Raw genomic sequence first — 11,269 nt, forward strand, 5'->3', positions numbered from 1 at the left:
TGGCCAAGCTGTTTGCAAAGGCCTGTTTCGGCCGATTTTGTTACAGGGGGTCGATATTGCCACCCCCCGGTAAGAAAAACGGCCCCCAGGAGCCCAAAACCGCCCCCCACCCTGGCGGCCCACCGGGGAAATGCCCGGTGCCCACTATGGCCAGTCCGGCCCTGCCCCCCATACCTGGCCTTGCCACTTGCCGCCCAAGCCTGGAAAGAAAAAAAGTAGTGCAGTGAAACAAAACATATGGGCACTAATTAAAGGATCCACATAGCAGGGCCAGTCACCATGACGTTAACAAAGCAGCCACAAGGCTGGACAAATACGCACTGTTAAATAATAAAATCAAAGAAAGTTGAAACTTCAGACCAAGCAACCAATGAAAAAGTGGCAGGTGTGTTGAAACTCCAATGAGGGGTTACAGCATGCCTCGCTGAGCACTGCGTGCACGCTGACCCTAGGCTCGACCTAAAAAGGACACAAAATGGAGTTGACAGTACTTGGGGCTCCACGGTGACTGGAGCATGTGACATATGATGTATATTTGTATTCATAGGAATGTAGTTTTGTTTTACTTTACCGTGATTGGCTGCTGTTTAATAAGCCATAAGGAGAGAGAAGCATAATCGAAGCCTTTGGCCCCGACACAGAATTTGTGGTGACAGAAGCAGTTTTGAGGCTGTATGTTTCACAGTAAAATATTGCAAGTGGGATGGGTATGCCCAGACGTGGGACCCTTGCTCACTGTGCCACTGGATTCAAGCTAGCCTGGCTGATGAAGGGTAATACCCAGAAACCGGTCCCAGGATGCTTGTTTCCGGGTCAGCGTGGACCTGGCTTGGCAGCTAAGTCTGGACTGTTGTCATGAGGCACAGGGTCAAGACTGATTTGCATATGGCTGGGTCTAAACTGGGGTGGCATGGTGAGCAAAAGAATGATGGATTTAACCCAGATCTCTTGACTGGGGGTGAATGTATGATTTATTCAGCATTCCGTCCATAATTTGTTTGCATCATAGTAAAATATTTCCATCATTGAGAGAATGGTACGGAGGAGTGAAGAATGGAGAAGAGCGACATGAGAGGAAAGGAACACCAGATGTGTGGGCAGGTTAAGGGAAGAGGGAGAGGAGCGGGGAGGGTCGTTTTACGACCCATTTTTCAAAAGCGAACAACAATGGAAAGAGCGCAGCAGGACTCGCCTTTCAATTACGAGCATAGGCATTAACTAAATGTCCCTCCCCGGAAATGTAGGGAGCGTTCTAGCTCGAAACGTCAACTCGCTAGCAGTACACTGGGGCGGAACTCAATTGCGTCATTACGTTGTATGAGAGGTGATTGGTTAGTATCCGTTTCACCGCAGTCAGAGAGAAGGTTCGCGGCGGAAGTGGCGCATTCTGCAGATGTTCTGTGCCGGCGCGGTGTTCGCTTCGGAGAAAGAAGCAACCATCGCTGGTTGAACTAACTATAGAGCGTTAGTCTGGACCGCTTGCATCTGTGAAACTACAGAAGCGTACCCGAGACAGAGAGGGAAGTGCTTCCGGGCCTTGCAGCGAGCGAAGCGACAGCGCAGAGGCAAAAAGCCGCGGCGAGGAGCGCGGCGGCAGACAATCGCAGCATTAGGCCGCGCAGCGGGGTATTTCGCAGGTCAGTGCCCCTTCTGCCCCTGCTGGGGTGGAGGGCAGGGTTATTGTATGCATTAAAAATTAGGGCTGTCGTAGGGCCTCGTAGAGGTAGAAATGGCTGCCACGCCTTTCCCCGCTACCATCTTGGAGCGTAGAAGTCGCTCCGCGCGGGTTAATGTTATCTGTGGCTAGCTTTCCCATTCCATTATGGATGCCACGATCTAGCTGGTGGGTGGCCATCGCTGTTAGTGGGCGTAACGGGGCGGCCATTTCAGGTAGGTCGCGCTGGCTTTTTCTGGCGAGCGGAGGCCATCTTGGGGCTGGACTATTCTCTAATCTGGGCAGTGAAGAGATTTCACGCCTTTAGTCCGTCCTCTAAGGTTTAGTGGGAACAGCTTCCCAAGGTGCGCTTAAACCCTTGCTTTTTTAATAATATGAAAAGTGTAGTTAGATACATGGAAGCGTATAGTGATTCTCCATTGTATTAAAATGTAGAGTGCTAAAATATTTTTTACCTTGCGTAAGGGTTCGCGCGCCTCTCAAATGACCTGGTGAGACTTGTGTCCACCTCTTTGGTCGTCGGGTTGGCTGTATTTCTCTAGTTGGTAAGATGCAGGCCTTTCTGACCCTATCCACGACGCATAGCCTTTTTGATTTCCGGTAGTCATTTTTGCACAGGCGAATGCTAGGTGCAGCAATACCATCATTTGCACAGTTCTTCTAGCGCCCTGCATTTAGCGATTTGGAGGTTTTGCATCGCTTTCTTATTTACAGCGTCCAAATACCCTTTTGCAAACTCACAGCCTGTTAAGCGCCAGGTGTGCACTCTTTTTTTCTAAAGCTTTTAAATTAGTCGCTCACAAGTTCGAATATACCTTAATATTTATTTTATTTATTAAGGAGTTCTATATAGCGCTAGCCTGACCCAAGAGTATCGGGGCGCTTCACAACAGTTTTTGAGCAAGATTCATACACTAAACAGTATTCCGCATATAGGTTCGGCAGTCCAAGTGTGCTGAGCAGCATTGAGGTAGTGTGTGGGTCCTGAGAAACCTCAGAGTGCACGTTGTCTTGAGGTTGATACAATAAGGCAGGATTCTATATATAGGTTCGGAAGACCAAGGGGCATATTAACAAGGGCTGGCGATAAATATCCCAACACGCGCTTGGCGCTTGCATATTTATCGTTGCCTATCTGTGGAATTTATCGCCAGTTTAGCGCGTTATCGACAACGCGCATCGCCGAGGCAGAGATAGTGTGGATATCGCTGTTTTCCATGGTGGAAAATGGCTTTATCCTAGATGATAGGGCCTGTGGTCTTAGCCGCAGAATCCACCCCCCCCCATGTTAAGTATGCCTTAGTCAGGAATTTACGTTAAGGCATACTTAACGCGATTTAAAAAATTGCTACCCTTCCTTGTTAATATCGCTAAGCTGCCTTCGCGATATTTTCCCTGGTTGGTTTCACAGCCACGCCTACTTTGCATCTCATTAGCGATGCAAAGTTAGGCGTGCTGGAAACGGGCGCTAAGTGAGCAAAACACGCGATAGAGTGCCTTTGCTGATAAGGCTATGAAATTATCACCGCTTTTCGCCTGAAAACGGATGCAAAAGCAGCGATAATTTCATAGTGCTGCCTTGATAATATGCCCCCAAGTGTGCTGAGCAGCATTGAGGTAGAGGGAGTCCTGAGATAACCTCAGAGTGCACGCTGTCATAAGATATGAGCTTATGTCTCACCCCTAGCCTTTTTTGTTTCAAATCTGTTCACTCGCGTGTGTATTTTTGCTTCTGAATTTGGTGTACCGTACGGATATCAGTAGGCTTGTATCCCTCGAGTCTTCAGGTCGTCATAAGTGTTTTGCATACATTAAATTAGTTATCGATCTATTATCGTGCAGGATGAGTTTTGAAAATAAATAAACTGGATGGCTCACCTAATCCTGCAATTCGAAGAAAAGTTTGTCTACCCACTCGCTCACTTTTCTCATCCTTCAGCCTGCTTTTTTTGGCCTTGTAAGAGATCTTATTTCTGTGGCAGCCTCATCGTGATGGGTTGAAGAAACCCTGTTGGCAAAGTTTATTAACGGTATTAAATCCCACCAAAAATGTTAGTGGTACAGGACATTTATTAGTTCGTATCATTTAATCGGTGTGACTTGGACATTCTAAGGTAGTTGTCAATCAGTGGCCATTTAATCTTGGTTCCACGTCTCACTGCCAAATGCTTCAAGTACCATCGTAATATATCTGTAGATGCAACACATCGCCGTAAAGGCTTTTCGTTATTAACTATCCAGGCACATTTGTTTTGCCTCCACCATGCAGGCTTTGTCCTTCCAGTTTACCTTGTTCTCTTGGTTAGAATTTGTTTTTTCTTCATCGCCACATGAAGAATGCCCATTCATTTTGCTTTGTGCTACTTTCCAGAGTCAGAGCATGCAATGTCTTGGATTTTGTTTTTAGACCAGAGTTTAGATAAGTTTGTGGGGATGTAATGTCGTTAGGGTGGAAGAAAATGCCTCCTGTTTGAACGAAAAGGCTAGATGGCTGTACTAGGCCGTTTACTTATGCCCCTATTTAGTGCCATTGCCCAATAGGGTGTCCATTTATGGGTTCCCTTGTGGCCGAATGCGAGTCTGTTGCAAATGTCCTGTGTCTCATTTTTGCTTTCTTTATCAGTCATTATTGTATTTGTATGTTATGTTTAGCTTAAGCGACGCTTTTTAAAATTCCTTTTTAATTCAATGTATCATGTCAATTGGTGCCTTACCCCATCCTAGATTGTTTTCTTTTTCTCATGGGATGTACGTCTCCGTTAACTTAGCTGTGATTTCCAAGACAGGACAAGGGTTCAGCGATGAAAGAGTAGTGATAGAGAAACTGTACGTTTCAGGGTGTAGAGTACTTTGTCACATATCAAACGATGCATCTTAATTGCTAATTTAGCCTGGTAAGTTAATGTAAGGATTCTTCAGTTAGTAGCCACAGATAACTGAACTATTTTTACATCCCTACTGGGTCAGTTTAATCAAAGCTGCTCAACAACACGAACAAGCGTATTTCAGTACCATAACATTATTTAATAGTATTTTTTCACGCAGACAACCGAGCAACATATTGAAAATTACTTGCACCAAAACCAGTATAAATTATTTCTTGTATATCCGTACTTAAGTAATTTCCCCACCACTGCATTTGAAAGTCTTCGGTAATATACATTGAAACCACTTTAAATTGTGTCATATTTGTCAGGTGTTTGAAAGGAATGTTTTGACTTCCCAAAATGCGAAAATAAATTAGTCGTCCAACGGCAGCTTTGAAAGGATGCCAAACAGTACAATCACCTGGTCCTCAACAAACGTCAAGACCGTGATTATCCTTATTAGGAGTTTATAAACTTGCATATAATTGTTTAAATGTTATGTTCAACCTGACGTGATAAGATATTCCTTCTAAATCTTGTTGCCTTAAATACCTTCTGCTGCTATTTCTGTGTTTTTAATAGTTAAATGGTGTTCTCTCTTGCAGCTGTTTGCAGAGCGCTTCTTTTGCCCGTGCTGCGCAGATATTAAGCGTGGGGGGAAATGGCAGACAGGGATAACAGTGCAAGCGTCAGTGAAGAAACATCAGCAGCCAGCACTGAGGACGTCTGCAGAGATTTCCTGCGCAATGTTTGCAGGCGAGGCAAAGCCTGTCGCTACCGCCACCTCGAGAACGCTGAACCCTCCTCCGCTGGCATGAGCGCGCGCAAGACCGATTATCTATTCTGCCATGATTTTCAAAACAAGGAGTGCGTGCGCATCAATTGTAGGTTCCTTCACGGCAGCAGGGAAGACGAAGAGTACTATAGAAAATGTGGCGAGCTGCCTCCTCATTTGAGCCAGAATTTTGGCGTGGGGATGGGGGTCGCCCCGCCCGACCTCCCCAATGCTGAGGTACCAGTGTGTATGGACTCTCTGAAGGGAAACTGCAAGCGAGGGGCTATGTGCAAGTTTCGTCATATCCAGCGAGAATTTAATGAGTATGAATATCAGTATGACCCCAGAAGCATGGAGCACATGTCCATGACCCCTGCCATTTCTACTGCTGTGCGCCGCTATGATGGTTATGATATGTACAATGGCATGTACCAAGCTGACCCCTACGAAGACCACAACTCTGTTCTAAAGAGAAGGCGAGTGGAGGGCATGCATTTCCCTACATATGATTTCAGCACCACACCTGTGCGCAGTGTGGAGCACCGTATGCTAGAAGAGGAGGTGGTGACACTGCGCAGGCGTGTTGAGGAGCTAAAGAAACAGGTCTCCAATCTAGCGGCTGCTAACGAGGTGTTGCTAGAGCAAAATGCCCAATTTCGTAATCAGGCGATGAGTTCTAGTGCTGCCATCACCGAACAGGCAATGGTGCCCACTGTGTGCCCTGTCACTAATTACAACCATGGGATTGCTCAAACTCACACCACCCTCAGTAGCCATGCCATGCAGCCACGATTGGTCTCTCAGCATGACCTTATGGCTTCCTCTGGGGCGCAATCGGGCCAAGCCAATCCAGCTGGCCAGATGAACCCAGATATCACACCACTGTCAGCAGCCCTAGCTCAGACCATTGCCCAGGGCATGGCTCCACCGGTGTCTGTGGCCACTGTGGTATCAATGCCACAGCCTATGGCCCCAGGCACTTCCCCAATGGCAAGCTATCCCATTGCATCGCAGAGCATGCGCATTCCAGCCATGCCGCACTAATTCCTAGTACTAATACATATTCCCAATTCCAATAAATAGGAGGTTGTCTTTTATTTGTACAGTTCATAATCTCCACATGGTAGAACCTTTGCAAAGCAGTACGTTTTGTCCTAGGTAGGTGGGAGCATGTATATTAGGCTTCAAATTAATAAAGCGGGTCACTACAGGGAAAATAGGGTTCCCCACATTTGTTTTTTCACATAGGAATGTGCCATGTGGTACTCTTCTACCTTTGATGCAGTGTGAGAACTTCTGTCAGTCGATTAATGGGCGCAGGACTTTATATGCTCTCAGTATTGTGGAGTGCTTTCCCTTGCTGTGTGCTGGCCTTTTGTGTGCAATTTCATGTTCAGGCTATAACAGTAGCTCTTCAGACACGTCCACTTTACATGCATGTAATTCAAAGTCCATTTTTTGTAGTGCTCTTGTACATGCTAAATACTTTCTACTGGTAAATCAATGGGAAAAAATTCTGTGAACTAAAATACACGTATTAACTAAATCTAATATGTCTTGTGTGGGGTTTGGATATCGAACCAAGTCTCGTTTTAATTAGGTGGCCGTGGTCTTCGGATATTGTGTGGGCACCTCAAACACTCCCTGTCATTAGAGATAACTCTTGTGGTTGACTTCTAAAGCATGGGGCTGACTTTGTTTTTGTTTTTTCATCAATGTGTATGTGAAAGAAGGTTTAGAAAATCAAGCCGTATTTTGTTAACTTCCAGTTTGGGGCCTGTACAAGACTCTAGCTCCTAGTTGAACCAGTGTAAAAAGGAGAAAAAAATGTGTAAACTGACTAACTTTGAGAGTATTTGAGACATTTCTGTTTGGGTTCAAAAGGTATGTGCAAAAGTAGTACGCTTGATGCAATGCTGCAGCGATGTACCACCATCTTGATTTTCTTTGTTTTTGGTCTATAACCTATGTACAGCCGCGGACCATGAGGACGTGAGTTCTGCCGGGTGCGTTTTTTTTTTGTCTGAAAATCCCAAATGGCCTACTAGTCTCCCACAAATACGATACATAAATTGTTGGCTAGACCTTTCCAATACCACAGTCCTAGGACTGCTTTGTGCTAACCAATTACTTTTTTCACTTAGAAATGCTTTCCCTATTTTCCTTTGAGCAAAGTATTCATTACGGTTTATTTAGCTTTGCAACTGTAACTGCCTGGTTATGAATCTCCTATCCCCACTTGAGAAAGGAGCTTACATGACACAATTTCTAGCATGTTCATTCTTGTTAAAACCTGTTTTGCGAGGTGACTTGACCCCTAACTCTCTTTGGTCTTCTTTCTTACTTGTTCAGTTGTCCAATTGGGGAGAGTGTGAAGTTTACATGGAATAGGAAGCTTCTACCTCTCCCATTTCTAATCTGCGACATTACCGACTGGTGTGACTTTAATTTTGAGACTTTTTACGAAGCCATGCAGGTTCTTTATCTCCTCCCCGTGGCTTTGTAAGTATTTGAAGTTGACATCACATGCCAGTCAGTACAACCACCGCTGTACTTTTTTTTTTTTTTGCTGCATTTACACTGTTAAGGGGCACAAACCAAAAAGAAAATTCTTATACTGAATAGTATGCCAAGACTCCGAGCAGTAGATCGTCTTGGTGGTGGTACAAGTGAGGGTTTTGAGTTGGAAGAGTTTTGCTTTTGCGTACTTGATTGCATGTCCTCTGTAATGCTGTAAATTCATGCTGGAGGATTAGTAACTGTTCTTGCATACATTTTGATATTTCCTTCGGTCGTGCCAGTTTCTAAACCTTTTCTTTTATTGTAGGCTTGACCTTCAACCGTTCGCAGCGTTTAGTATCTTCAGTTCAAGTTGCCTTTTTTCCTTGATTGTGTAATTAATTAATTTCAACGTGTATTTCTACAAAGGCTTTGTTTTTTTAAAAATCTAGAACAGATGTGTTGATTTTTCTCTTCACTATTAAATATGTACCATCTAAGATGAGAGCTTGTGTCTTTATTGCAATATTGTGTCATTGTTGGCTTTTCTTTTGGGTGCTAAGTATTGACAGTGCTAATCGTTGAGACTATGTACAGCAAACCATCTTTCTTATCAAGATTCAGGCAGGTGTAAGGTAGGCAGTCATACTACCGTCTCTCTGAGCAAATACGGTATGGACAGCAGCAGAAATGCAAGCTTCTACTTTGTGGCTGAAGTAGGTGTGATATGTAGTCTACACAGATATCAAGAGCAGGTTCTTCAGTGTTAGTTTGTGAAGTGTTTTTCTGTAAATATTAATTGCCTACTTTTTTTGTTTGAAAAGGCAAATGGTTTGTGATATTTAGGAGTGTATGCACCAATTGGCGAGTGAGTGAACAGACAAATAAGTATACATTTCTTGCGAAAAAATCTGTACACTGTCAACCTTCATACATAGTTGTTTGCAACCCTGTAATCTTTCTAGTTATCTAGTATGTTAGTCTGTTGGTATTCCTGGCATTCAGGAAATCTCTAGAAAACTAGCCTACTACTTTATCTAACAAGCATTGGCATAGCCAATAGGTATCGCTTTTGGGACCTTATAAGTATTTAGTTATGCAGCACAATATCCTTGGTGCAACAACATCAACTGTTGCATGGCTAAACACATAAGGTCCCAAAAGCGAGACCTATTGGCTATGCCAATGCTTGTTATTATACTAATAGGTAATAGCCGAACAAACCTGGAGCATCAGAAGCTGGGACGGGACATTGGTTGGCAGCGGAGGGAGGTAAAATTCAGCGAATATTGTGCACACACTGGTGGGTGGGAGAGCACCTGAATGCGTGAACAGGACTTCATGTGCGAGCATTTGTGTATGAGAGAATGAACAAGCAAGGAGAGACTGAGGGAGACTAAGTGTTCGTGAGCTTGATTTAATGAAAGAGCGGGTGCAAGTGTGAGAAGGCATTAGGAGTGTGAGGGAGTGTTCCGCAGTGCAGGTGGTGTGGCTGAGACTGAGTGCGTGACAGTGAGCGTAATGGAGTGAGATCGAGTGGCTCAGTGAGTAAGAATAAGTGAGAACGAGTGAGTTTAACATCGAATGCAAGTCACTGCGAGAAAGTATAGGAGAATGAGACTAGGTAAATATAAGTGAGTGCATATAAAGGAGTGGCAATGAGAGTCAGATTGAGACGGTGACCATGAGAGGGAGTGGACGCGAGTGAGAAAGTATGACTGAGTCAGAGTGTCAATAAGTGAGTGCACAAAAAAGTGATAGTGAATTGCAAATAATACATGAGTTAAAGTAAATACGAATGAGTGAGTTCACGTAAGGGAGTGAGAAAGTAGTCATCCTTGCAGGTCGTTCACTGGACCCGGAACACACTGGCACACTAGAGGTAGTAATTACTGTGGGAAATGCTCGTGTTCACATACTGGGGCAAGTTCTTCGTATGGGGCACCCGTGGCATAATCCTGGATGAAATTCGTGGCATACGGGATGACAACCATGAGTAACTGGTGGCCCTCCAAGACTAGGGGTATGTTATAACATAAGGGTCACCTATAGTATCGAAGATGCCGGGGAGTCCAGAGGCACCCCACGGCTGAGCCATGGTCGCAGGGAGCACAGGTGGGGGGGGGGGGGGTTAGATCCTGAAGAAAGTGCCCTGGATGGACAGGACGTAGGGAGGGGGGGTGATGGGGAGCCACACCAAAGGGAATAGGAGGTTAGATGACGGAGTCGACAGCCGTACTGTATACCATACAAGCGCACAACTGGGGTGACATGGGACACACACGTCACCTCCCCCACAGACGGATGTAATAGGTGCCAAAACTGCACGCAATGCATTGTCGACAGCCAGGGGAGAGGAGTGGGGCTGGGGCGGTCATCCTCAAAACTGGGGAACCGGGTTCGAGTCTCGGCAGGGACGCAACATCCTGTGATTCTGGGCAAATCACTTAATCTCCCCTTGGCTAAAAAATAAAAATGTTCCTTTATGTAACGCAACTGGTGCTTGTGTAAAGCGCTCCGATACTCTATACCATCCGGCCAAGTTTGCGCTATATAAAACTCAGTAACAAACAAAAAAAACAAAACACAAGAGCCACACTTGTGGTATTCAGGTTTTTCTTTTATACACCTCTTTTATTTACTCGCTGTTTCCCTACTCCCTTGGCATTGACTAGGAGTCCTAAGGTGCTTGTGATACGAGACAAGCTCAGAGAGAGCCCAGAGTTCCGACTGTCCCAGCCCGAATGAAGTTGGGAATCTTTGATAGGCAGAGACACCAAACGGAAAGTCATCATATGATGCGCTGTGACTGGAGAATGATATTACACGAACGCATGACAACATACTCGACGCCTGACGTCAAATGTTTGCATGAAAGCCTTACACCCACAGCGACTCGAGATGGGGCAGACGAGCTGGCTTGAGATGGAACCTGTTTGAATGAATATATTTGAAAAACAAGACTGAGGCGCAAAAGTGAAAGCAGGCTGGCTGGCGAGTGGTGTGCAATGTGCGCGCACCATGACGAGAGAGGAAAGCCATATGGCGCCTCTGCTCGTCATTGTGCGCGTACCCGCACGCCCCTCGCCAGTGCACGCCAGTGGGCTGAAGCGCTTCCCCAAAAGTGGATTGCATGGTGGCACGATGCTCGCCATGCAATCCACTTTTGGGAGAGCCTTACTAGAGTCTCGCATAGCGATTGCTACGCAATAGCTAGGTGAGACCTAAAAAGCATAGATGAAAGTATCACAACTGATAGACAGTAATTCTGGAGGCAATTGTTCCACTATCAAACAGAACGCTGATGGTGGAGGAGGGGGCGGGGGGGGGTTGCATACTCTTGTCCCCTTTGGTTAAAAATAAATAAAATTAAAAGGTACTAGAGGGCAGAGGCAGATTTAGAATTGGACACTCATGTGCTCAGTCACATACGTGTGATGGATATTCTGGAGT

The 11,269-nt window shown here is 45.3% G+C and overlaps 1 protein-coding gene across 1 annotated transcript; it reads left to right on the forward strand.

Annotated features, from left to right (window-relative positions):
* Window positions 1-1,330: 1,330 nt before the first annotated feature.
* On the forward strand, window positions 1,331-8,316 carry LOC146832869 (zinc finger CCCH domain-containing protein 10-like). Its single transcript, XM_085600293.1, has 2 exons — window positions 1,331-1,637; window positions 5,148-8,316. Exon 2 carries the CDS (start codon window positions 5,204-5,206, stop codon window positions 6,359-6,361), a length of 1,158 nt encoding a protein of 385 aa, XP_085456419.1. The 5' UTR covers window positions 1,331-1,637; window positions 5,148-5,203; the 3' UTR covers window positions 6,362-8,316.
* The last annotated feature ends 2,953 nt before the right edge of the window (window positions 8,317-11,269 follow it).

This window comes from Triturus cristatus, chromosome 4_2, assembly GCF_964204655.1.
Source record: "Triturus cristatus chromosome 4_2, aTriCri1.1, whole genome shotgun sequence".
Classification (NCBI taxonomy): Eukaryota; Metazoa; Chordata; class Amphibia; order Caudata; family Salamandridae; genus Triturus; species Triturus cristatus.

What these genes read in the sequence shown, in the direction of transcription:
- LOC146832869 (XM_085600293.1), top strand. Translation starts at nt 5,204, where the DNA reads ATGGCAGACAGGGATAACAGTGCAAGCGTCAGTGAAGAAACATCAGCA.